This window comes from Corvus hawaiiensis, chromosome 2, assembly GCF_020740725.1.
Source record: "Corvus hawaiiensis isolate bCorHaw1 chromosome 2, bCorHaw1.pri.cur, whole genome shotgun sequence".
In the NCBI taxonomy this organism is placed as follows: Eukaryota; Metazoa; Chordata; class Aves; order Passeriformes; family Corvidae; genus Corvus; species Corvus hawaiiensis.
In genome coordinates, this window is record NC_063214.1 from 109,663,648 (window position 1) to 109,690,242 (window position 26,595).

At 41.9% G+C, this 26,595-nt stretch overlaps 1 protein-coding gene and 1 long non-coding RNA gene across 3 annotated transcripts in view; one reads left to right on the plus strand and one right to left on the minus strand.

The window, feature by feature from the left end:
- LOC125317890 overlaps positions 1 to 19,153 on the minus strand; it is an 88,617-nt gene extending 69,464 nt beyond the window's left edge. Inside the window, exon 1 of the long non-coding RNA XR_007200221.1 lies at positions 18,953 to 19,153. This is a non-coding gene — a long non-coding RNA (uncharacterized LOC125317890). The remainder of the gene's footprint in view (positions 1 to 18,952) is intronic.
- PRDX4 (peroxiredoxin 4) lies at positions 18,452 to 26,372 on the plus strand. Of its 2 annotated transcripts, XM_048288046.1 has the most exons (8): positions 18,452 to 18,694; positions 20,459 to 20,576; positions 21,534 to 21,650; positions 22,210 to 22,332; positions 22,916 to 23,046; positions 24,638 to 24,672; positions 25,879 to 25,925; positions 26,249 to 26,372. In XM_048288046.1, exons 1-8 carry the CDS (start codon positions 18,478 to 18,480, stop codon positions 26,250 to 26,252), a joined length of 792 nt encoding a protein of 263 aa, XP_048144003.1. In that variant the 5' UTR covers positions 18,452 to 18,477; the 3' UTR covers positions 26,253 to 26,372. The 2 variants fall into 2 exon arrangements, with proteins under 2 accessions (XP_048144003.1, XP_048143996.1); XM_048288039.1 differs by lacking the exon at positions 25,879 to 25,925 and having other exon boundaries at positions 18,454 to 18,694.
- Positions 26,373 to 26,595: the final 223 nt, after the last annotated feature.

Consider the following 26,595-nt stretch of genomic DNA (forward strand, 5'->3'; position numbering starts at 1 on the left):
CAACATTATTAAAGCAGAATTTGAACATAATTATGCATACCAACTCCACATTAAATTGGTGTTTTCCATCTTCAGTAAGTTGTAGGTAGCTGTTGTGATGTCTTCTTGATAGTACACTAAACCACCTAAACTCTTAACAACCTGTAACTCCATCTCTGCTTTTCTTTCAACAGTACCACTGAAAGTTAAATATCACAGTACCACTGAAAGTTAAATATCACAGTATCACTGAAAGTTAAATATCACAGCATCTGTAACCACCTGCTGCCTTCAGTCTAACTGATTCTGCTTTACACAGCGTACGGAACTAGTAGGAATTGCCAGACAAGAAACCTTGACTTTGGGACAAAATGGATCTAAAATCGCATCTTCAGGGAATTCTAAATAAGGAATATCCTTCCTTGTTTAGAATTTAAAACATACTTTTCAAGTTTCTCTGTGAAAAACAAGAGAGAGAAAATATTTTAAGCAGGACTGTTTCATTTCAATTATTTTTAAGCAAAATGAAAACTTGGAGCCCAAGGTCAGAGATTTCCTACACTGCAGTAACAACCTGCATGAACACAGCTCTTTCCAAAACACACGTCCCCTATATCCTATGATAAAATTTCAAGCTACTGTTATTTTATGCATATGGTTACATAAAAGGAGAACCCCTGTCGGGACACAAGACTGCTCTGACTTTGGGCCTGCCACATTGGCTGGGAGGTATCCTGGACCTTTTCATCCTTTCAGCCCCAGCAGCTGCACAAGGCCCTGGGGTAAGAACAAGAGGGAGATGAGTGAGTATTAAAGTGTTGAGGGTACCTGGAAAGGACCCATCAGGCACCAGAGATAAGACATTGCTGTGACTGGAAGAGTATCCAGAACCCATCTAGACAAGCAGAAAGTGCTTGTAGTGCTGGGGTGTGACTGCAGGCAGTGAGCTGCTGCTGGGACAGAAAACCTCCACTTGGAAACTCAGTAGCTGGAAGAGGTAGAATAACAAATGGCCCAGTGTAAAGCCTCCAAGGAAAGAAGGTTGATCCCAGTAGCAATTTCGGAAGTCTTTCTCACCTAACTGTTTGGACAGCAGCTCTTTCACAGATGGTTTCATCTATCCAGGCTTTTGATACTTAGGATTGGGAAGGCAGAGAAGGAAGGATCATTGCAAGCAAGCTGCTGAGCAAAGCCAAACTGAATAATTTGTTAAAGGACTGTATTAGTAGAACAGTTTTCCACACTGTCACATTATGATGACCTCAGCTCAGAGTGGATACACTGGCAGACATTAAAACCAAGACCACCAGGAAATGCAAAGATTGCAGATGTGAGAGGAAACCCATGAAGCCCTGCTGTGGGTCAGCAGAGACAGGGATGTTCAGACTTGTCCAGACTGATCAAGCATGGGAGAGGAGATCTTGATACCAACAGCCAGGCTCCTTCAGCCACCACCCTGTCCTGAAAGTCCCCAGGTCTGAAAAACCATCTGAGCAGAAAAGCACTCTTTCTTTCCAGGCATTCCTCTAGTCAGCTCTGAGTGAAAGCTAAAATGCTAACATTGCTTAAGGAAACAAGGCTCTTGGTGTCTGCATCCAGGCCTGTTTGCCTTTTGCTTGTGTCTCTTCCCTAAACTTTTTTGAGCTCACCGGACAATTTAGATCTAAAAAAGACAAGCCAGAAGTCTTACAGTCATTAAGTTCCTACACATTTCCTGAAAATAGGGTGTGGGTGGAAGAGAAAGACCTCATTAATGCTGCCTGTGAGGGAAAGGCTGGTGAACAAACTCCCACCTCTTTAGAAATCAGATTGTACTCAAAGGAGAGAAAGCAAGTGGTTATGAAAATCCCAAGTGTGGGGAAAGCTTGAGGTCTGCAGAGGACCCAAACAGAAAGATCAACACCACAGAAACACAAACTTTCCTTCTTCATATCTTTTGACATTCAGTCTTACCATTGGGGGTAATCCAATCTATTTTGTTTCAGGACCTGAAAAGAGAAGGGACCAGATGTGTTTGTGCTTGGAGTCTAAGTGTACACATCTGTGAGCCCACATAAGCTTCATGCAGGAAGGAAACACTCCTCAGATAACACATGAAGCTGTCATGTATTTTTAACTGCCCTGAGACTGGGGAATTGCCATCTGTAATTGCTGATAGTAGATGACCATTGATAAAATTGATGGAGCCCTGGTTGTCAAGTGGACTGCATTGCACAGGCAGGGCAACAGCTGACAAGGAAGGAAAAGAAGAGTTTGGTTACCACAAAACAACTTAAAAGTAGGGTGAAAGCTTTATAATCAAAGTTGTGGTTGTGGTTCACATATTAGATGAATATTCTGCTTCCGAGTGGAGATGCATCCAGCTGACTCTTTGATAAAATTATCTATTTAATCAAATTCAGAATCAAATAGCAGCCATCTTCTTCACTGTTAATATGGGGGGGAGGGGTTTTTATATATATGTTAGCATGTTGTATTCTATGTGGTCTCTGACTGGATCTCCACCAATTGCAAGGACTCAGTCCTTCACTTTTCTTGGCAGAAAATATTCTACAGTTTTCCTGAAGTTCAAGCCTCAGTTCTCATCCCTACAGCACTCTGACTATATAATAATCTTCAAGTTGTCACTAAGGAGCTATGGCAATTGCTTGAAGACAGTAAGCCAAAGCAGCTTTTCAAACATCTACTTTTTTTTCCTATATTCTTTAATCTTAATAATCACAGAGACAACATATAAAAAGATTGAAATATTTTAAATAAGGCAGAGGATATTTTAATTTATTTAATCACAAGATTTTCCAAATGTGACCATTTAAAAAAACATTTCCACTGCAAATACATGAAAAATAAAATGCATTACATAGAATGATTTCAGCTTCTGACATTTTATTTCCATATCTGATTTATTTTATGGGAGTGTTCTGTCCATTTTGCTTTATCCCATGATGTTGTTAGATGAATTAACTTTATGCTCAGATCAAACCACCTCCCTAATAAGTTCGTTTAGCCTTTTGGATGCAGCGCTGAAATAGGCACATCCAAGCTAGTCACAAATGAAGATTGCTCTGAGTGGAACTCACTTATGGCCAAAGGCCAATTTCTCACAGTTTTCAGGGGTGGCAAGTCGATAAATCTGGAATGACAGCCAGTTGCCAGGAGGTCAGTTTTCTGAAAGTTGCATGGGACTTCAGTTTTGCAAAAGGACAAAAAGCTAAGGAACTCAAGGAGCCCAGTTTGATTCATAAGAGAGAAACCCTTTTCAGAGCCTTCTTCCCCTACAGGGGACCTGGGTTCTGTTCTCTGCACCAGTTCCCATGAGAAGGTCCTAGCGACTGATTAAAAATGTATTCTGGATTCACAAAGTCATAGATTGGTTGAGTTTGGAAGGCAGATCATCCTGCAGCACAGGCCTGACCTGTGCTCAGAGCTGAGTCAACAAAGGACAGTTGCCCACGGCTGTGTCCAGTCAGGTTTTGAATGTCTCCAAGGAGTTTTGCCTAGGAGCACTTTTTCCTTGACGTTCAACAGCAGAAGAATAGGTGCACTATACAAACTGTATCGAAAAATTTGGTAAAAGCAACCATCTCTCCCTAAAACATCACCTCTCTTATTAGACCAGTATGGTCTTTACTAGTACTACTGCTATTGCTACTATAAAATTTCAATTTCCTATTTTGGACTTTAAGAGTAGGTTTTACAGATACTTTACCAGTATTTAAAACCTCCTGCCTCTTACCTCTGCATACTTGAACAGATTGCCTCATATATTCTGTAAAACTATTATTAATCACATTTATTACCTGAAGATTTAAGCCTTCACTTGAGAGATCCATATAGAGAGTGAGAAGGTGCTTTTGGAGAGGCACGTTTCTGAGCTGTGTACTTCTTCCATTAATCAAGGCACCAAAGGAAAGATCTCCACCGACACAGCTACACCAGTTCTCAGCAGGCAACAATCTCCCCTTAATGTCTGTAAAGCATTTCTTATTTAACAATATCAGCTAATTAAATAATCAGAGAAGCATATGTCTATGGAGAATTAGAGAAGTATATGCCTATGAAGACTGTTCAGTCCCAGGCACAAGTGTGAGAATGTGTTTTTTTTCTTCTAATTAGCATTGAAGCTAAATTCCTCCTTAACTCTTTATCTTACTGCTCATTTGAATTTCTCAGAAGCATTCATTTTGACTCTAAGAAAAGCTGTGATTCAAATCCTTGCAGCTTTGCTGATGTGCAGATTAGATCTCCTTGTGGAGCAAAGCGTTCCCCAGGACGGCTCTGCTTAGCAGGATGCAGGGTTTGGTATTTGTGTGAATCAATCCAGACCACTTCAGGGTCACTTTTAGCAAAGGAAAGCCTGCCTGTTAAGACCAGATAAGAGTGAGGTCATTGATTTATTTTTTCCTCATTATCTGGCAAGGTTTCAGTTGAAGCCTAAACTCATTATCTCTGTGGAAATACAAACACAACTTGGTCCCTTGAAGCAAGTTAATTTAGTTTGAAAACAGTTAGGGAGTTACCTTCTGAATTCAATTAGCTAATAACTCCTGATGGGTAAAGGTCACAGAAGAGCAAGGCACTGTGCTGTTTTAAGTTAAATGCAGTTCTAAGTAATATCAGAGCAGCACTTCTCCCCTTCTTACTGAGTCATGGCTGCAGCTTCTGGCCACCATCCCCAAATTCTCTGTCAATAAGAGAGAAAAATTTATGCAAGAAGGGATCACCTTCAGGCATGAGAACAGCAGCAGAACCTTTGAGCCACAGCTCCTTCAGTGTCTTCCCTTTATATTGGAAGTAGATCAGCAGCAAAAAGACCTCGTCCCTTTCAACCACACTGAATAAAGCCCCCTTACTCACCAACGTGAATCAAAATAATGTGTACATTAAAATCCAAATCCCTCTCTGCAACAAGACGCAGTCAAATGCAGTATTCACTTTCTATTCCCAGCTGCAGAGATGGTTCTTACAAGGACTGATGCTGTAGGAGAGCCTGTGTTTCTGCAAAAGATACGACACTTGTGGATCACTCATGGGCCACCAGCTGCAAGAGGCTGTTTCAGGCTGGGCTGGGAAAACATTTCCAGTTTAACATCCAAGTTAGAAATAATACTGTGATAGAAACACTGACAGGCTTGATCACAGTATAATAACTGTTGGTATTAACTACAATAATAGAGGGGAAGTAAATGGTGGGAGGGCGGCACATTTTAATTGTTCTCTCAAGGAAATACCAGGCTCTGAACTACCCTGGCAATCACGAGCTACAAGCAGTTCCCTCTTAGAGCAACAATTTTTCATTTTATAATGTGAAAGCAAATTTCTTGCCAGTATTACCTCAGGTCATTAGCTATATTGTAATTCTTGTGTTTTTCCAAACTGATTTCCCCCTTAATTTGATTTTGAGCAGCTGATTAAATTTGCCCTCCTTGAAGAAACAGACATTCAATTTAACTCTAGTTCAACATTCTCCTGGTATCAAAATACAGTTCTCATGGTCACACTTCTAGCTACAGAGTAATTTTGTCACCGCTTTAAAGGGACATTCTCTAACCAATGACAGTATGTTGGCTTGCTCCTGTACATCCATCAGATGTGCTCAGAAAGCAGAACAATAAACTGTACAATGCAAAAAAACCTACAAATCATTGAACTACAGGATGAAGGAAAACCCAATGCAGCATAGGTATTAATTTTACTTACTTATCCTACAAGGAACCAAATTTGATACCCAGAAGCCTGGGTGTCTCTGGTTCATTACTGAAGTCACCAGGGCTCTCACCTTCTCAGGCAGCTGGATCAATGAGGCCTTCCAAATACGTTCTCTTTCAAGACTTCGAGTGGACATCCGGGCTGGGTCTAAATTTTTTTAATAGGGATCAAGCCTTGGGACCCTGTGGATCTCTAAGCTATTTTATGTGCAAAAACATAAAAAACATTAAACAGAAACATTATGCAGAAGAATTCTGTTGGATCAGATCAAAGGTCCACTTAGTCCAGTATTCCACTGCTGACAGGAGCCAGCAGAAGATACCAAGAGAAACAACTTTTAAAAGGGGTAACCATGCAGTCATTTCTCCACTCTCTCCTCCCCACATCCAGAGCCTGCCACGCAGACAGCTCCTCGGGCACAAATGTCATCTTGTTGCCTAATAGTCCCTGATAGATTTCTTTTTCCATTAATTCACCTGATTGGTTTTGAGCCCATCTAACCTCCTGGCACCCAGCAGAATACTGTAAGACTGGTTCCAGTTTAATCACACACCACAAGGACCAAGTCTGCTGTTGTTTGCTTAAGCCACTACCCAGTAATTCCACCTGATGTCCCTTGTTCTTGTTCTGGGAGAAAGGCAAACAACCATTTGCTACTTATTTTCTCTGTGCCACTCATGATTTTAAACACCGCTATCGCATGCCTTTCCACCTTCCCTTTTCCCATCTAAGGAGTCTATTTAATCAATCTCAATTCAGAAGCTGTTCTTTGTTTGTGAAAACACTTGTCAGGTTTCTCTGTCCCCTTCGAACACTGCCATAGCTTTTCTTAGACGTGGAGATCAGAACAGCGCACAGTAATCAAGAGGTGAATGCACAGCAAAATAATTATTTTGTTTGCTGTGTCTTCCCTAGCAATTTCAGACAATCCATTTGCTTTTGAGCATTGCTCTGCCCTCAGCCAACATTTTTAGAATTACTGACAGCTAATTTGAACTCTCTTCCCTGAGTCACAATAGGTAGTTTAAAGTCCATTTCAGCATCGTACAGTCAGGTTTATTTTTTCCCATGTGCGTTATCTCGTGGCTATTGGCACCAAATGTAGGCTGCCATTTTACTGCAGCACCACTCACCACGTTTTTAAAAGTAGATTTTTATTCTTCCTACCCTGAATAACTCAGTCAAAGAAGCATCCAGCACTATTTAGGACATTTTCCAGACCACTTATGAATACGCCAGACATCACAGAACTCAGTGCAGATCCCTCTGGGATTCCACTTGTTATCTCCCACTGAAATACCTGACTGTTTATTCCTCCTCCTCACGTCATTTCCAGCAGGGAACTTTCCTTTCATCCTGCTACCGTTTTGCTTCTTTAGGATCTTCCGACTGAGGAGCTTATCAAAAGCTTTAGAAAAATCTGAGCACACTGTACTGACCAAATCACCCTAATCTACACTCATGTCAGTGCTTCAGACAAAGAGCAGTGGATTTCTCTCAGACACGATTTCTCTTGACAAAAGCCACATTGACATGTTTCCAAAGTCCTTTTTAAATACAGGTGTCAAACTGCTATTTTCCTTTCCTGTGGTACAGTGGAGGTGTACTGTGCGGTGGAGGTGCAGGAGTTTCTGTTCCGCTACTGAAAGTTGGATGAATCTGAGTGTGCAGTGGTTGCAATGACCAAAAGTCCCTCCAGCCCTAATCATGCAAACAAGACCCTGCTTGCTCTTCTGAACAATGCCAAGCACTGCCTCTTCTCCAGGGATTCCCTGTTTAGTGCCTTCAACTCACAGTCACTCATGTTGCTTTACAGCAGCAGAATCCCTCCCCATCATGACTCTTTCTCCACTAACACTCCTATTTTATTCTGCAGCTGCTCAGTTCTGTGAATTACTCCCACACCTTTAGTGCCCTACACACCCCCACAGAATAACCTTTCCCTCAGCAGCCAGACCTCTCCTGCAGCCAGGCTGCACCTTCCTTGTGAACTCAGGCCTTTCTGGAGCTCACGGAGGGGGGCAGGATCTGCTCTCACAAGGGAGAGGCCCCTGCCTTTCACCCCACGTTCAGCCATCACTGAAGAACATTACATGATAGAACTAACTTTTAAGAAGGTTTAACAAAACTCCAAATTAAAATTCTCATGGGTTGCCCAGTGAGGAAAATTTTGAACCCACAGAACTATACCAGTGCTTCCTTTTACAATCACGGATTAATCACCTTAGTGTTATGGCTACTCATGTAAAGCCTGAGGCATTAATGAAATTAATGCAAGTGACAGAGTTTCTCTAATAACATTCAGCTATTTGACAACAGATCTGGTAGTTATTTCAAACCGTTGTGGTTATTCCAAATAAAATTTAACTATGCAAACACACTTGGTTTCTAATTTTACCTGGTTTTATGTTAATAGGCTTATTCTTATTTTATTCTTATCCCTTTTCAGATTTTTCATTTAATGCCTTGGAAAACATAAATGTGCACATTTCAGTGGCAATTTAGCTTTTCAGAATATATCACAAGTTCTTAGAGCTGTATACATAAAATAAGTAAAAAATCCACCAGGATCTTAGGGACTGCTTTGCATGTATGAGGTGCTACCTGTAAAAGAATTCAATCAGAAAATTCATTACAAAACGTGAGAAATGGCCCAGAACCTCCAGTCTAGTGTATGCTGAAACTTATGAAGTGGTGTTAAGGGAAAATTGTTTCCAGAAGACATCAGATAAGATAGCAAAGATAAAGACTTCCAGACAAGGAATTGGAAATCAGACACACAGTGATGCCCAAAATACGCCTTTTTAATTCCAGGTACAAATGCTCTAGTTAACAGGTAGATCTGTATTCACTCATGTGAAGCGAGACCAGGGATTAAAAATGTTCCTGTCTCTGAAAACAGGTATTATGAAGTATTTTAATAGTAATGGAGTATTCTCAACTGTGGAGGGGCAACCTTTCAGTGGAAGAAAAAGAATTAATTTGAGTTTTTTCACTGACACAGGTGTCTGTGTGCGTACATCTAGAGGCCATGTGAGCTCACGGAGCATTGTAAAAACACAGGCCCTGAGCTTCTCAGTCTTTTTGATATTGAAAGGTGAAACAGGTAAGATGGCACTACTTTCCTGTTGTGAAACACCCTCAAATGTCTCCTTTCACATTAAATGTCTTTTGAGTAGGACCACTTATGTCCCTGGGGCTACAGTAAGTACCACTAGGCAGCAACCGGTATCATTTACTGCAAAATTTGTGTATAAAAAATCAGCACTCCAGAAGCCAGAAGGACACATGTATAACAAAGATTTCAGTACTTAGCACTCATAAAGAAAGGAAAATTCAGAAACGTTAGATCCCAAACCTAACCACATTAGGACAATCACTGCACAGAAACAGAGCTTGAATGAACAGTTTCCAACTAATTAAAACCTAATAACCATGGCAATGTTTCCAGCTCTGCATGCTTCACTAAATGTTTCATTTTTTCCACTAACTTTCATTTCATATATTTTAGTAATATTCATGTCTCTTGATGCATTACTGATACTCAGACTCAGTTCAGTTCTCCCAAGTCTTTATTCCACACTAATTTCCTCAGGTGCCTGAGTCAACCTTTCAGAGATGATGTTCCTCCAAACCAAGCCTGGTCTAGCTGTTTTGAGGTATTTAACCAGGACAGCAGGGTCTGCTGGGCAGAGTGGGAGCAGAGTAATGCCAGACTCCTCCTGGTGATGCCTGTAACCTCATTTTCTCCAACCAGGCACTGAAAACAGCCCTGACCCTGCTGCATCTCTCAGAAGCAGTTTTCTGCTGGGGAAGGGAGGGCAGAAGGAGCTGCTGGCCTCTCCCTCAGCCAGCCCACAGCAGGACAAGCCTGCAGGCACAGCAGAGCAGCTGTACAGACCCCACACACCGCCCTTACACAAACCTCATGTAAGAACCACAAAAAAATCTGACCCATGGCAAAAGTGTCCTCCACACTTCTGCTTTCAGCCACCCAAAGGCTGGGCACAGTTGTTCAGGAACATCACAGTATTTGCTTGTTTCCCCAAAGTCTTTCCTTCAAACATCTCACAATTACATGGAAGTTCATCTTTCATTTAAAACAACGGCAGTCTGGAGCCTCCATGGAAACCCAGACATGTGAATCCTACATACATACCAGGAACCAGACAGCTCTAAAGATCTCCAGGTCTCTTACTGCTACTGCTTTCCATCTTCCAACCTCTTAGCATCTGAGTTTAGCAACACTGCACAAAAGCTCAAGGCATAGGGCTCACCATTTCTTCCTTCCAGGCTTGGGGCTGTTATCTAGCTCACTCTGGAGAGTGAGGAAAGAGGGAGCACTTGGCTGGTCTGCCCAGCAAAGCTCACACTCTTCCATTGTGGAGCGCTGCTGTCACCAACAGCAGGCTTCACACCACAAATGTTCAGGCTAAAAGCAAAATCTTTATAGCTTCTGAAAAACAGACAGCCCCTGTAGCTACAGACAGGACAGACTTGTTTTCTCTGAATGGCTGCAGGAAGATTTAGTGCATTTACTGACCAGGCTATACCTTCTGTCACCTGGAGCCTTCTGCTTCCTCTTTATTTGCAATTTTTCAAAGAAACCCCTCTGTGAGGCAGGACATACTGGTGACAGTCTATCCCTCCCTCCACAATAACAATCCCACAGCAGCTCTCCTGCCATTATCAGAAGCACCCAGGAGCACCAAGATGCGAATGGGAATGAACTGAAGCATGAAGTGGCTTGGGATTATAATGAACTACTGACCCTTAACAAACAATTTGGTAAATATAAACAGTGGTTTGCTGTGGTGACCTACTCAAGCATGTCCAGGCAGCAGGTACAGCAAGCAGGGGACTCTCAAGGTGCACTGCTGCTGCCTGGGGAGGAGCAGAGCACAAAGCTCAGGGCACAGCCAAGCCTTTCAGTATCAATGCCAACTTGCCGCAACAGTTTCTGGATGGCTTTCTAGTAAGAAAACTGACCAAATGGGTAATAAAAATGAAATTATCAAGATTATGCCAGGTATTTTTAATGAGGCATTTTTTAAATCAATTATTTCTTGCTAAACACTAAGAGGCTCCAGTCTGTTGGTTACGTGGCTGCAGACTCATCAGGACAAAAAGCATCATGGCAGGCCTTTGAGAAATGGCAGCAAATGTTGCAGACAACCTCGAAGTCTGCTTTCCTACAGGATGATCAGGAGATATAGAATCTGACTTCTTGGGTTGTTTGGGTTTTTTTAATGCTGCTTGTTTCATTTCCATTAAAAATACCATCTGGCAGAAATTTTATCTCAGAAATCAACACCCAGGTCTAAGAGAGGAGCTCTGCTCCATCAGCTATTCTGTGTTATCAGCTTTCTTAACTGGCAACTTCAGCTCAGTCAATAGTTACTCACAGCAGCTACTTCAAAGCGTAGGCCTGAGGAATAATCCCTTGCAACAGCTACTTGTGCAAAAGATCAACACATCATTCTATATATCTCAGCAATACTTACCATCCTCAAAATCTTAGAAAGTTTTAAAATCTTTTTTAAAATAGGGGGCATTATTCAGCAGCAACTCCCACACAGTGAATGACAGAGATGACACAAATTTTGACAAGACAGCTGCAGTTCTGGAGTGGTTCAGATATATTCAACCCTATGTCCAGGGACAGACTTTGGGTCATGCCTGGAATGGCACACGGAGCATTAACTGTGCTCATGCAGAAGTGCTATTTTATTTTCAGATTACATGATGGTGTGAACCAACCCAGTCCCATTTTCATCACTTTAGACTGCATACTGAAGAAAACAGTAGTAGTAGTCTGGTTCTCACTCTTGTATTATGATTTAAGTGTGCAAGTTGCACACTGTGCTTTATTTTAGGCTTCAGGTGCAGCAGAAAAAAGAAAAGCAGCTGCACCCGACTGTAGCAAGTATTTTCTAAATATTTTCGTCCATATTTTGATTCTGTAATGGTGAATGAGACTGTAAGGCATAAATTCATAAATGCTTTGCACATAGGTAGTATACTTCAAGTGTACTACCTATAATACCTACAGTATCTTGAAATCCCTATGCTTTCACTTAAGAATTAGTAAACTTGCAAACTTTTCCAAACTTCTAAGAATGATGCCTTTCCTAAAAAAGAGTAAGCAGGCAATAATAAATAAAACTCATAGCTATGTACCATGGGCTTTTTTTCCTTTAATCATGGGAAAACAACAACACTAGATTTCAAGATTAGTTGTGGTAGATCAAATATTGACTCTTGCACAAAGGCCACCTGGAAAGCTGACAAATCAAAGCAGAAAAAGAGCTTTGACTCTAACGGGAGTTTACTATTAACCCAAAGTAATTTACAGTTTACTACACAACTTATATACTAAATTAGACTATTGGAGTGAACTATAGGAGACTTAAGACATATACCTATGGTCTGGGGAACACAAATACTGGGTCCATTTCCCCTCCAATTATTAAGAAATTTTGCTTTGCAAGGAAACCTCTAGGTCCTTGCATTAGACCAAGTGGGCAAGCTGAAATAGTTGAACCTCTGAAATATGTGCAAAATTGAGTTGGGATGGGTGAGGATGTTACCATAAAAAAGGTAAAGTCTTCATTTATTTATAGCAGTTCTACATGGAGCACAGAGATTTCTGAAAGAGCAGAGAAGAAGCAGGGCCTGTGCACTCCACTCAGATTAGTTAGAGATGATAGCTTTCCGGAGTGCTACCCAAACTCCCAGAAAACTGTGCATAGCTAGCAAAACTGGAAGCAGAAACAAAAATCCAGTAGTGATTTCAGCACTCTATAGTGACCAGGTTAAAACTCATTTTCTGTTACAAATTTTCACCTCTTTCACCAGGATTTGTATGGTTGGGGGATTTTTTCCGTCCTTTTTAAGAGACTACTGTGGTATCACCAGCATCTTCACTCTCAGAGTTTACCCAATAGTGTAAACTTTTTACTGAAAAAATTATATAAGCCTGATTGTTGTAACAAGTTCACAGGAACTGGGGTTGTTTATAAGGATTGAATACAGATTTCAACTTGCATTTCCTACACCTGTGAATCTTGTATTTTAAAGAAGCAAATACCAGATCCCCAGATTTCAGGAAATTTCAGACACTTTGAGAACAGAGGACTCCAGTTCTTTCCATCGGTACAACAAGCATCGTACTGCCATCTAGTGAGCAATGTAAAAGCTACTGACACATCAAGGTGCATGAATATTTCTCATTACAAGCCATTTTTCTCTTTCGTAAGTACGAAAAGAAGAGAAAAGCAAATTTAGGTATAAAACAGTGCTAGAAAACAGATAATATAAAAAGCTTTTCAAGATAAAAGTGAAGAGGCACAGACAGGCCAGCATAAGGAGAAGAGCTGGAAGGTTTTAAGACCATGTTTTCCCACTATCCTGGGAATGCAGCCTTCTCTCCTACACAGATCATGGGATCACCCATGCTTCAGACAGTAGGATCTATTTTTTGACAGCAGCTAAACATTCCATTTCCCTTCAGTGCCCAAATGCAAGGCACATAGCACACCCATAAGCCTGAGCAAGGCTTTAGTGGCTACCCACAGAAGAGGCATCCCCCAGCTGTCACCAATAAACACTGGCAACATCTGTCTCTGTTCTGGTTTGAGAGAATATGGAATTCGGTTGCCAGAGGGTTTCTTTCCATCCATGAGGCTGTGATTCAGACACCTGCAAGGGCAGGACTTTGCTTTTTGTCTGAGCAGAGAGGTGACAAATCTTCCGCTTTTCCCAAAGGCTGACTGAGCCCAAGGCTTGGACCAGAGTGCTCTAGGCTCAGTTCAGACCTGAGAAGGCAGATCCAAGGGTGAGATCCCGAGGGCAGGAGCCTGTGAACCCCCGTGAATGTCCCTGATGGAGATTGCTACACTTGACACAGTGGGGTTACTGTTCTGTGGGTAGAGGTCTCTCTTGGTCAGCACCACCAGACAAAGCTGGCTAGGTGATTTTGGGTAGCAAGCTCCGGGCTGTGATGGTCTCAGGGCACAGCAGCAGCATGCTGCCAAGGGCACGTCCAAGACAGCCAGCATTGGTTTTCCAGTGCTGTCCTTCACAGTTCACTGACTTGCAGAGAACAGCATATGTCTAACAGGTGCTGTTCAGCACTGACTTTCTCGGTCCTCACTTGTCAGTACAACTGTCCAAAAATTGTGCTAGTGCACAGAGATGTTTTGGGCACTTTCTTTGAATACATGCTTGTTAAAGGGAAAAAAAAAAAAAAAAAAGGGAGAGCATAAACACACTTGTAACCCACCCCCAGGTGATAGCCAAAGGAAAACTGATGAGGCCCTGCAAGGACTACATGACTTATCAACTCAAGAAGGTGGTTTCACAATGTTTGTTTATATTCACAAACTTGTAGATTCTGTCAGCACCTACAGAGACAGAAGAAAGCTTGGAACAGGAGCTTTAGAAACCATACTCCCCCCTCATCCGGTGACTAGCAGTACCAACCACCCTTTTTTGCCATGCTCAGTCAAACACATCAGTAACGTGCTCTGTCGTTTTCCTATCACACAGGCCCTGCAGGGTTTCTGACACCAATGACATAAGAAGCAGAGTCAGAGGAGAAAGGGAAAGAAATGAAGCAGAACTTTTCTATGGCAGGTGGGTTTGCAGAGGAAAAACATGAATTCCTCTCCAAACACTAATGCATTCCCCAGAGGTAGGCTGCAAGAATGAACATATCTATGATGCTTCTATAGTACAACGTGGCAGATTTTACAAGGTCTATGTTTATATTTATTCAGCCATACTGCTTCCACAAGCTGACAACACAAGCAGCAGTCAGAAGTCAGGATGCAGCTCCAATTAAAGCAAATGGCACCATGCAGCACTCCTCAGCCAGATATACTTTCTCTTCAAGCCCCCTTTGCAGTAGGCACACACAGAGCTGATCCCACCAGTCTGGCCTTAGTAAGAGTCAAAGAGAAGAAGTCTTCTCTAATTGGTAATTTTAATTATGGTCATTCTGTTCCAGTCCAATCCCTCTCACAAAACAAATGCTTTCTACCCTCCTTTCTCCAGCAAAGTTTCCTACGCTATAGATTTTTTGTCATGCATGACAAGCAATATATTTGTTAAAATGTCCCTGTAAACCATGAGGAGGATAAAACCAATTGCTAGTTTCACCAGCACAATATTGAACATCTGCTCCATCTGTTCCAGGAAATGGTGACAGGTATCTTGCTACAATATATTACACTAATTTTTCCAAGATATTTTTATGTTCGGTCATTTAAATTGCAGTGAGGTATTTTATTACCACACAGAACCTCCATAACCACTTCTAAACTGCTTAGTAGCCTAAATCACTCCCTGCTTACAGAACTTTAGTGCCACCATCAAGCCCTTTCCCAAAACTGACCCATCTTTGTGGGCCTGGATATGGCAGGACATGAGGAATGCTGCCTGCAGCACAGTGGGGGAAAGGAAGGATTTAAGAAATTTCCCTTTACATAATGGTAAGCCCTACCAGCTTCAGAAGAGCTGTATCACAAGATGAATGTAGCAGTGTTTCTCTTATCACACTTTAACAGCATTGCTTAATATCACCAATTTAAACACAAAAATCAGCATTCAGTTCAAGTATTTCATCACTGGGGAAAAAAAAAGAAGACTGCCCATCTCCATTTAGACACTGAACAGTGATATACATTTGGACTTCATCTTGGATTCCATTTATGAAATTTTTCTTTTTTTAATCACTTGCAGAAGTCTTGAGAGTACAGCATCACCCAGGAAGTCTTTCTTGGTGCTCTTTTGAACTCTGTTCCATGCCTATATAGACTTAATCACATGTGAAGCTCAAATTAGCGCTATTAAACTAACATTCTATTCTGCAGATAAAACTCGTTTTTGTCCTTCAGCATTTTCTCCACTCACAAGAGGCCTGCTTTTTTCCTATTTTTACTGCATTGATTTTACTGGTTTTCTCTCTCATTTAGAGGCATGCCGGAATATCTTTCAACTGAGGGATGTTAACATTATGCAAAGTGCATACCTTGCAACTGCTCTTTTTTTTTCAACTTCTCTGTATGTCTACCTCTCAAATCACTGCCATTTCCTACAGCTCAAAACACCACCACAAAGAGAAGAGCAGGGCCGACCAAAATAACTTTCTCTGTGAACACACAGAGGCCATCACTGTCACTTTTCTTATGAGCAGTGAGATTGAGGAAAGCTTGGTATTAAATTCGGTGCTACTAGAGTTGGATCATGTAAGACAGTAATCTCTCAACACATTTTAGCAAGCTTAAATGTAAAACTTGTCTGATTCCAAGATCAGTGGGAGTACAAAGATTGTTTAAGTGTTTTTTTCCACCACAGCCACAGTGCTTAACATGCGCAAACAGGTTTTCTTCATCCTCCTTTTAATGACATGACCTTGATAGGGGTGAGGTGTCAAACTCTAACAGCAGCAAAGAAAGGAACAGGTTTTATCCTGCTTTCAACACTTTGGGAGGTATAATCAGAGAATGGCCACCACCAACTCCCTGTGGAAAAAACAGGACAAGGGGATCTCATGTGCATCAAGTCCATTTCCCCTGTAGGCAGACATTTAATACAACTTTTTTATAACTCCACGCATGCTGATCAAGCCCAGTAAATATGCAGGTGTTTTGCTCCTGTACTCATCAGAGGGCTGTTCCAGAGCCTTACCCTTCTGATCCTCAGTAATCGTCAATCCCTTCCTTCAGGTGGGCAAACATATCCAAATAAGATTATTACTGTGGCAGTAAGGATATGAACAGCATGACCCTAACTTGTAGAACCTAGACTGGAACTTGAATGCCAATACCAGAAGAGATGGGAAAGGAGACCCTTCTGGAGAGAAGTCAGAGCTTTGGGAGAAAGGAACACTAAAATCATAGGCTAAGAAGTACAAGCATGACTGCAAGATCTTGTTTCTCCCGCTCCTGTGAATTTAATTTTGTGAAGTATCTTTTTAAAGATTGAAATCTGCTGCAGGAAACCACAAAAATAGTAGGATTTTTTCAAGACACAACATATAATCACAGGTGCCTTGCTAATCCTTTTCTTCTTTTACAGAGCCTTTCTTCTTCGAAAATGACCCTCAACTCAGCATTTTCTTTTGCCTCTGCTCTTTACATGCCTGTTCTGTATCATTTAAAAAAAAAGGAGAGAAATTGTGCTGTCCATTCTGACACAGGTACTACACTATCCTGAAGGTACATTTATCACAAATCATCTGCAGAGACAGGGTGCACTGCAGACATTCCTGACACTGTCAGTCTGGAGTAAAACTTTTACTGGACCACCAGTTTACCCAGAGAATGGCATCCACAGTGCTCAAAACACAAAAAGTCAACACTTTTGATAAGGGACAGCTCCAGCTCTCTCACACCTTAATTTTTAAGGGCCCTGGGTACAATTTAATTGATACACTTAACAGATGACCTAACCTGTCCCACCCAATAGGTATGCCTAGTTCAACCAGAAATTGTGCTGCAAAGCCTTACCAACTGCTTGTCACAGCCTAGTTACTGTCTCCAAAATCTTGTTATTAAATGCACTGTGGAATTACATTCTATCTATCCTTATCTGTGATAAATATGTAACTGTTTTGTGATACGAACCACAATCTACTCAGCACTGGGAAAAATGATCTCTCACAAGGCAAACTTGAACAAAGGCATCTGGGTCACAGAGATGATCACAGCGTTGGAGCATCTCTTCTGTAAGCGTTGAAGTTGTTCAGCCTGGAGAAAGCTCTGGGGAGACCTTAGAGCAGCCTTCCAGTACCTAAAGGGGGCTTATAAGAAGGATGGGGACAGACTTTTTAGTAGGGCCTGTTGTGATAAGACAAGGAGTAATGGTTTTAAACTACAAAACAGTACATTAAGACTAAATGTAAAGATGACATGTTTTACAGTAAGGGCGGCAAAACACTGGCACAGGTTGACCAGAGAGCTGGTGGATGCCCCAACCCTGGAAAACATTCAAGGTCAGGCTGGATAAGGCTCTGAGCAACCTGATCTAGTTGAAAATGACCCTGCCATTGCAGGGGTATTAGAATAGATTATCTTTAAAGGTCCCTTCCAACCAAACCATTTTGTGATTTAATGAATTAAAGCACTTAGTGTTTCATTTCTGTCAAACCACACTCTTACACATCCACCACGTGCACCACATGGAGCCCATTCAGCCCACCTGGCAACAATTCAAGATTTTGAGCCTGAGGCAGTGCCCTTTTTCGCATTTCCTGTATTCATGAGGCCAGAACGCACAAGCTGCACTTGGCATAGCTGGGTATGACCGCGAGTGATGCCCTGCCCACAGAACCCACGCTGCCACAGATAAGAGAGATGATAGCAGATGGGAAGCCTCTCACGCTGATAGTTTCCTTCTGCGATCACACGCTCCGGATACGTGCGCGCGCTCTCTCCACACACACGTGTATTTTTCCCCTCTTTCTCTACACACATACACAATTCCCGTCTCCTCCGAGGCCGAGCCCCGCCGGCACTGCCCGGGCTCAGCGCCCGGTCCCACGGAGGGAACAGGGCCCGGGGCGACTGTGCCGGGCTGGGGTTCCTATGCCGGACCCGGGGTGGCCGTGCTGTGCCCCGGGGTGGCTGTGCCGGGCCCGGGGGAAGCACACAGCTCCCCGTGCCCGCCTCCCCGAGCCCCGGCCAGGCCAGGCCATGCGGCGGGAGCGTGTGCGGACCAAGCTCCTCCCCGCCGCCGCCGCCGCCCCTCGCCGCGCCGCGGGGACGTGCAGTCGCTCGGCGGGACATGGAGGCGGCCGGCGGGGCCGGGGTCCGGCGCCAGGCGCTGCTGCTGCTCCTGGTGGCGGCGGCGCTGGGAGGCGAAGCGGAGGCGGAGGAGCCGCGCCCGGCGCGGCAGCGCGGGGACGAGCAGTGCCATTACTACGCGGGCGGGCAGGTGTACCCCGGGGAGGCGGCTCGGCTGCCCGTCTCCGACCACTCGCTGCACCTCAGCCAGGCCAAGAGTGAGTGCCGGGCGGGGATGGGGCCGGGGCGGGGATGTGCCCGCAGTGCGCCTCCGGGCTGCGGGGCGGAGGGGGCGGCGGCAGCGCCACGTCAGGCGGAGCGCGCGGGGGCTCCCGATCCTTTCCCTTCCCTTCCCTTCCCTTCCCTTCCCTTCCCTTCCCTTCCCTTCCCCACGCCGGCTCTGCGTGCGGCCTCTGGGGAGGCCTCGGCAGGCAGGGGAGGGGCGGGCGGACCGGCCCCGCCAGCCCCTTCCAGACCTGCGTGTCCATCGTGGTCCCCGCCGCCGTCTCACGGGCGTCCAGCAAGGTCTCTGGTTGCAGAAATGGCGAACGAGTTCAGGGAAGCGCTTTAAGGCGTACACAGGAATGTTTTGTGCTCACGCCGCGGTCAGAAGCAATGAACGGGCACGTCTGTAACCCGCTGTCACCGCGCTGGGTTTGGCACTGGCTTTCGTGCCTCTGCTCTGTTGTGATTTAAAGGCTTTATATGACAGACCTGGGGGCAAACACCGTAAATCGCGCCGCAGTGAGATGTTCAGGGATACCTGCTCCCAAGTCCCATTCTGCAGGACAGACAGTACAGAAAGATCACACAAAAATTATCTTCCCTGTGAGAATGTACAGCTTGAACATCCTTTTCCTTTACTGAGCCAGGGTGTACGTTCTGTTTTAAACGTTTGCAAGCAGATGTTAAAAAAAAAAAAAAAAAGCAGCCAAGATATTTGTAACCAACATTGTTTGGGTTTTTTCTCCCTTTGCTATGTCAGTTATTACAGACGGGTGTTTATAACTGCAAAAACAATTACCTTAATTTAGAAGGGGGTCCAAACATGCAGTATTTTGTTTAATATCTTTTCCTTCTCCCTCCTAATCTGAAGGTCCTTGTTATACATCCTCACTGACTATATTCTGCTGCTGTGGGCTGTCCTAAGAACAGGAGAGCCAAACAATGCAGGCGCCATCCAGATAATATTTAAGATTCCACATATTTTTCTCAGAAGCTTTTCCCTAATTTCCTGGAGATGTGTGTCAATGTCCTTGACATGTATAGAGATCACCTGGTAACTCCAGCATACGCTATCTTTTGTCTCACAATTCACATTGCTATGAAAATAGTACCTGGCAGATTAATTTTTAATATTTTAAATTCAAGGTTAATCTCTTCTGATAGGAATAGTAAATTTATTTCATGCATTTCAACTGGATATTTTTTTAAAGCACAGCTGTCTTCAATTTGCTTAGGAGCTGTAATTTAATAAACATATGTTGCATTTTTAGGCATTTGTCTCTAAACATGTTGTGGCGTGTATTTTTTGTGGACCAGAACTCCCATGGCTAAAAAGGAGCAATGTGAATTTGAACTATCTTATGCCTCTGGTTCACAACAGCTATTCCTAACAAAACAGTGTGGGTACCTGAAGTATTGAACAGCTTCCCCTTCAGTCTAGCAGGTGCCTTGAGCTGGCAGTGCACACATGGTTTGTTCAGGAGGCCCAGATAAGGTTTGTGTGGCCTTGATTATCAGTTGTTAGCAGGGCTCACATACAAGCACAAGTTGGTCAAATTATTTACTTTCCATGTGTACTAAAACCTTCATTTCTTCATCATTCTGCACCCCCTGTTTAGAGCTGTAAAGCAGTTTCATTGTGGAACTGTGCTGCAGGTTGTTTTTCAAGCAAAAGGAAGAACAGCTGTCCTTGGACAGCTTGGTTTGAACACGGGCATCATATTCTGACTTTTAATTGAACATTCTTTGCATTTCAGTCTCCAAGCCAGCACCTTACTGGGAGGGAACAGCAGTCATTAATGGAGAGTTTAAAGAGCTGAAATTAACAGATTATGAAGGAAAATATCTTGTCTTCTTCTTCTATCCTCTGGACTTGTAAGTAAGAGCACTGTAGACATACCAAGACTGAGTGCAGCTACACTAGATTCGTAATTCATTAATTCTTCTCTTTTTTTGAGGTCTTGTATTTTTGTTTGATAAGAATTTGGGAGAGAAGAAAGGAGTGACAGAAGAAAATGTATTATTTGCATTTGTTTTCTCATCATGCATTGGTAAAATTGCAACACAGTCTTTGTCCTAATAACTGTGTCCACTAATTTGTGTCTCCACACAAAAAAAACAACTTCGTAGTTCCCCAGTTAGGCAGCTTCTGTGTCTGTTTCATGCTGTAAATCAGTGCTGCAAATAGAAGACAGCATCCCAACTATATTTTCTAGAGTGTGTCTATCCAAGAGGTGGCATTTTCCCTTTAAGCTCATCCTTGTAACATCCTAAGAGCATTTAACATTAACCTCCTTTATTTAGAATGCAGTAACTTCACTGATTGAGTGAAAACATCTCTGCTTTCTAAGGCACAGTCCCATTCTTTTCCACAAAATGAAGATGCATAACTGCTTTAATATTTTAACATGATTAGCTTTATCACTTCAGTTCTTCTGTAGTACAAAAAGTTGAAGACAAATTAGTTAAAACTTGCAGACATGCTCAGTAGCAACAAATTATACTATGATTCTCTGAAAATTTTGGCTTATCGTGCTTAAATTCAGACAGTTAATATTCATAAAATCTAAAAGAAAGTCACTGTAAAAACTCTGAATCCAGATTGTAAGATAATTGTAGATTTATAGTCTTCAGAAATAATCCATTTGTAGCTAAGCTGGAGTCTGAGGGTGGAGGATTTGTCAGGCAGCATTTTGGTTAAATACTTGAAGAAGCAATAAAAATAAGCAAAAGCTGAAATAATTTATGATAAATCCACCATTTTAAGTTAAGCAGAGAATTTACTGGCTTTCTCTTGAAATTTTGACTTCTATCTTGTCTTAAATTTTCTAGTACATTTGTCTGTCCAACTGAGATAATCGCCTTCAGTGACCGAATTGAAGAATTCAGAGCAATAAATACCGAAGTAGTAGCATGTTCTGTGGACTCCAAATTCACTCACTTAGCATGGTATGTATCTTCCTCTTGTCTTTCACTAAACATTGTTCATGGTTCAGTCTTAGCTGAAGAACGGTACTCCCCAGATTTTTAGCCTGTGTAGCTATATCATAATGTGTGAAAGTGTGATGCTATTGACACAAATGTTTAAAATAAATTTTAACCCCAGTGTGTGAAAGTACCTTTATTTTTGAAGCTTGTTTCATGTGTATTGCTTGCAATATGTCATGTCTCAGTCCAAAAAATAGTACAAATACAAAAAGAAAATACAAAACAATGAAACTATCGGTAAATGCTTCACATTGTCCCAGTTCATGAGCATGTTGGCATAAAGCAAATGTGACTGATAAGAAAGAGGTCATCATTAACAGATACGGACAAAACCTACGAAAGATCTACTGAACATTCTGTTCAAGCCACAAATACTGTTCATCTCCTTTGTGTGCAGAACAGAAAAAATGTCACTTGCACTAAATCCTTCTGTCCATACTGATCTGGTTTGTGATTTCTGACTTGTGTAGGGACTATAAATCTGTATGAGAAATACATCTATATTTCCTTTCTTTCAAAGGATTAATACTCCCCGTAAGCAAGGAGGACTTGGACCAATGAAGATTCCCCTTCTTTCTGATCTGACACACCAGATTTCAAAGGATTATGGAGTGTATCTGGAAGATCAAGGACATACACTTAGGTATTTCACTGGATCGCAGTTCACTTGGGTTTTTGCTGGGGTAATTCTTAATGCTTTATATTTAAAGAAGCATTTGAAATTTTTCTTTGAGAGCAGATTTTACTTGGGGATTCATAGCAAGCAACAAATATTAAAGAATACCAAAAAATATAGTCATAATGAGTCAGAAGAGGGGTCAAGGCAGGGCAAATATGCAGGATTCACCAGAACTACAGTTGCTCAGGGACCTCCCAAGTCCAAGTGGAGTCAAGACTAAGGTTACCTAAAGAGGTATGTTTGCCAAAAACTGAATAGTGTCTTTTGGGATCCCTGTAATGCCATAGCATCTGCACATACCCTGGCAGGACCTGTCAAAGCTTAGTTTTATGTTCTGCAAAGAAGTATCCCTTTTTGGTTTTAGCTTTAGCTCAGCTCATGTCATGTGATACCCAGGTAAAGAATAGTAGGTTACTGGTGGTGGGTGCTGTATGGTGTTTGCAAAGATCAAATTCCTCCCATCCAGCAGACATAAAACAGTGCATAAAAACAACGCTATCATTAATTCTGTTTCCTAACACACACACACACTTTTTTTTCCCCACAGAGGCCTTTTCATTATTGACAATAAGAGAATCCTTCGACAAATCACAATGAATGACCTTCCTGTTGGGAGATCAGTGGATGAAACACTTCGTTTAGTACAAGCATTCCAGTATACAGACAAACATGGAGAAGGTGCTCTTTTAGATATTGCCATATTGAAGATTGTTTTACTTAGCCTGGAAGCTGTATTTGTAGCTTTTTGGAGGAAAGATGCTCTGTAGCATTAAGGACTGGCCTCATGCAGTGACTGAAGTGGTTTGATTGCCCTGCTTAATTCTGTGGTCCCAGGTCCTTAGGCTGTTTCTAGAATAGTAATTTACATTTTGCTTCACATCCACGAGAATGAGAGCATAAAGCATTCCTTAGTGTGAATTTTGGCATTGGGTACCATGTGTCACAAGCATAAACCTGTGCAAAATAAGAGGCTGTGAAGAATGAGGCCAAATATTTCAGTACAGTTTTACATACTAAAGTAATGGAGATGCAGGCCATCCTTGTCCTGTGCCATTCATTGAGGAGCTGTGACAAGTAACTGATTGTGTTTCATGTCAAGATACATGGGTATACTGTGGAAATTATAGCACCATTTATACTTGTGTCTTCTTTGTAAGTGCTATGTGATCATCTTTCCCCAACAAAGAAGTTTTACTCTCTTCAGATCATTATTTTGTATCAAAAATTGTTATTCCTCCAGTTCAAGCATAGGGTGAACTTTTCACATTTCTTTAAATAATTTATTTGAAGATTTGTTCAAATATAAATACATGTTCAGCAGCTTAACTGCCAGTTCAACTCAATGTCACCAGGAATTCGAAAGTACCTTTATATGAAGATACAACTCATTATTCTGCTGTGCTGTACAGACTTGAAAAGATAGATGCTGATACTTAGGCTATGCACATCTAAGGAAATTTATCCACATTTAGTTACAAAGCCATCTTACAGAATGTTGATTTGCAGTGTTTCCAGAATACCACATTTTTTCCTAGCTTTTATGTGAATGTTGAGGAGAGCCTCTGTAGATGCCTCATTGGTTTCTTTGCGCAGAATAACAGTTCTCCACAATTCCTACTAGCATTTGAGGCATTTTGTCTGTCAGCATATCTTAAAGCAGTGTAATGTGGCATAACTACTTGGAATGAAACCTCAGAGGGAGAGCTCTGAACGGATGAGAGTTTTACTCCAGAATATGCAGCTGTACACGTGGTCCCAGGGCCCCCAGCCACACTGCATGGTAAGCACATGCTGTGGTCCCTTTGCTCCTAAGCAAGGCTAAAAATAAAATCAGTCTCTTGTGGAATCTTTGAACTGATTTCTTTAGTAAAAAATTCCCCTAGTTTTGGTTTTAAAGAAAGGTAGGTAGGTCTCTGGGTAGTCACCTGAATTTTAGTAGAAAACTTCTGGTTTTACTAGAAGAGGTGTTGATTCTCAGACACTGCCTTGCCAATACTTCTTTTAGAAGGGCACAAGAATTAAACTAAGGTATAGGCATCTATCCAGAGGTCTGCAGTTTTCAGGTAACATAAGTGGTAGGTTGTGTCAGGTATAAACTGTTAGGTCACCATCCCACGTGTAAAGAAAACTGCACATTTAATAGTTTCAGATATTGACATGTGACACTTACTTCATGGTGTTTTACTTCATGGTCAGAAAGAGAATCTTAAGCACACAAAAGTCAGTGTGTGTAAATATACTTCAGCTTTGTCCCTTTTTTTTTTTTCAGTTTGCCCTGCTGGTTGGAAACCTGGCAGTGAAACAGTAAGTCACTGTTTATATTAACATGCATGTACTACCAACAAGCACTCAGTCATCATTTCTACTAAAACCAAATCCAAAATCTTAGCAACTTTCAATGAGAACATATGATTAATCTCACATTATTAAAGTTACATCTTTTGAATTACTATTGATTTCATTAGGGGCTTGTTTCCATCACAGTAGACATGTTCCAGTTGTTTCAAACTCCTGGTGTGTGAACAAAATTCACTTGATCACCAGTGAGTTTGTGATCAAGAACTTTCTTCCTGTTAACACCTGATGAGGGAAAGTAGGAAACTCCTGAGGTAGTTATATCTTCTTGGTTACTTGTCCATATAAATTCTTGGTGGAGTTGTTTCTTAGTGCAGATCCTGAGCACTACCCAAAAAAAAGAAAGATAGAAGTTGCCAGGCTGCTGTCGTATGTGCCAGAGCCAGTGCCATTATCAGCACTCCAGCAGGGAGCACTGTTTTGCTGTGCAATTGCCCTCCCTTCTTTGTTACTCCTGGGCTCCATGTGACTGCAGGCAGAGGAGCCAGAGTTCAGATAAACACCCATTGAACTTGTTTGTGTTCCCTGGCCCAGGGTGAGCCTCAGCAGAATAATGAAACTTTCACCAGAGGTCTGAGCTGCCTCGCTCAGATGAGATCACTGTCATTTATTTGAGCATGTGGCTTCCTTCTGAACCATCTGGTGATGACAGAGCACTGTTGTTAATGAGCTGGCTCAACAAAAACCAGGTCCCAGAAGCCTCTAAGCAGAGTTAGTGAGCATTATACTTGATGGTAAAAAACAGTGGAATGTTAAACCATGTTTCCTTGCTGGATGAGAAAACGTCCCAGGATGACTGGAGGCTGGGAATCAATTTTTTCAAGCTGGCAGAGGAGTGTCATAGTGGGGAAAGCTGGATATTAAGATTGTAAAATGAAAGAGGGCTGGCTGGCCTAACATTTGTATTTTGGTACTGAAAACTTCTGCCCTCCATAAGTAGGATTACCTAGATAACAATGGCATTAACATACTTTCTAAAAAACAGTCTTAAAATGCTGATAGTAACAGCTCCAATACTGCCAATTTAATAATCTAAAGCAATACATAAGCATTCTCCATCTCCTCTGTGCAAAAGATGCAGATAATAGCAGAGTAGATGAAAAAGCCTTTCTCAAAGATGTAGTCATGCCTTCTAAATGTGTTTGATTTAATTAGATCAAACCAGAGGAAGCCATGAGAGTGTGGTGGCCAAGGGAAGAACTGTAAGTAAATTCTAAACCTCTAGATTAAAGACATTAATTTATCAAAATACCTTGCTTTTGGGGCAAGCTGTCAAAATTCTTCCTTTGGTAGGCTGCACTCTCTCATGCCTCAATCAGTTGAATCTCTCTGCTACTGCTGTTACATACCTTTAGAGATGAACAGTAATCTAGTACCAAATCAACTGATAAATTACTCTTCAGTGTTGCTAGTGAGTTGGCAGTAGCATCCTACTATGAAATGCTGTGCTGTTCTGGCTTTATAGTTTGTTGTGTTTTCGTGGCTTTGGTTTTTGACTAACATTTCCATTTTCTTTCTTGCACAGATAATTCCAGATCCAGCTGGAAAACTGAAGTATTTTGATAAACTAAACTGAGGCTCGCATGTGTTGAACTAAATAGGTCACATTCAACTTGATTTTTGCCAATAAAATTTCATTAATTTTGGTACTTTCTTGAGTTTGATTAATATCTAACAGCAGTAAAACATTGAAGGGCTCGTTTAAACAGAAGTCTAACCTGTGTGAAGCACAGGTACCTTGTTAGTTATTAGAGCATATTCTTATGAAATACATGTTTTCTCTTTAGGGTTTGTTTAGATGCTCAGTCTTCCCCAAATTCACTTCTCTTAACATCTTGGGCTTAGATTCATGACTTTTGCTATTAATATATT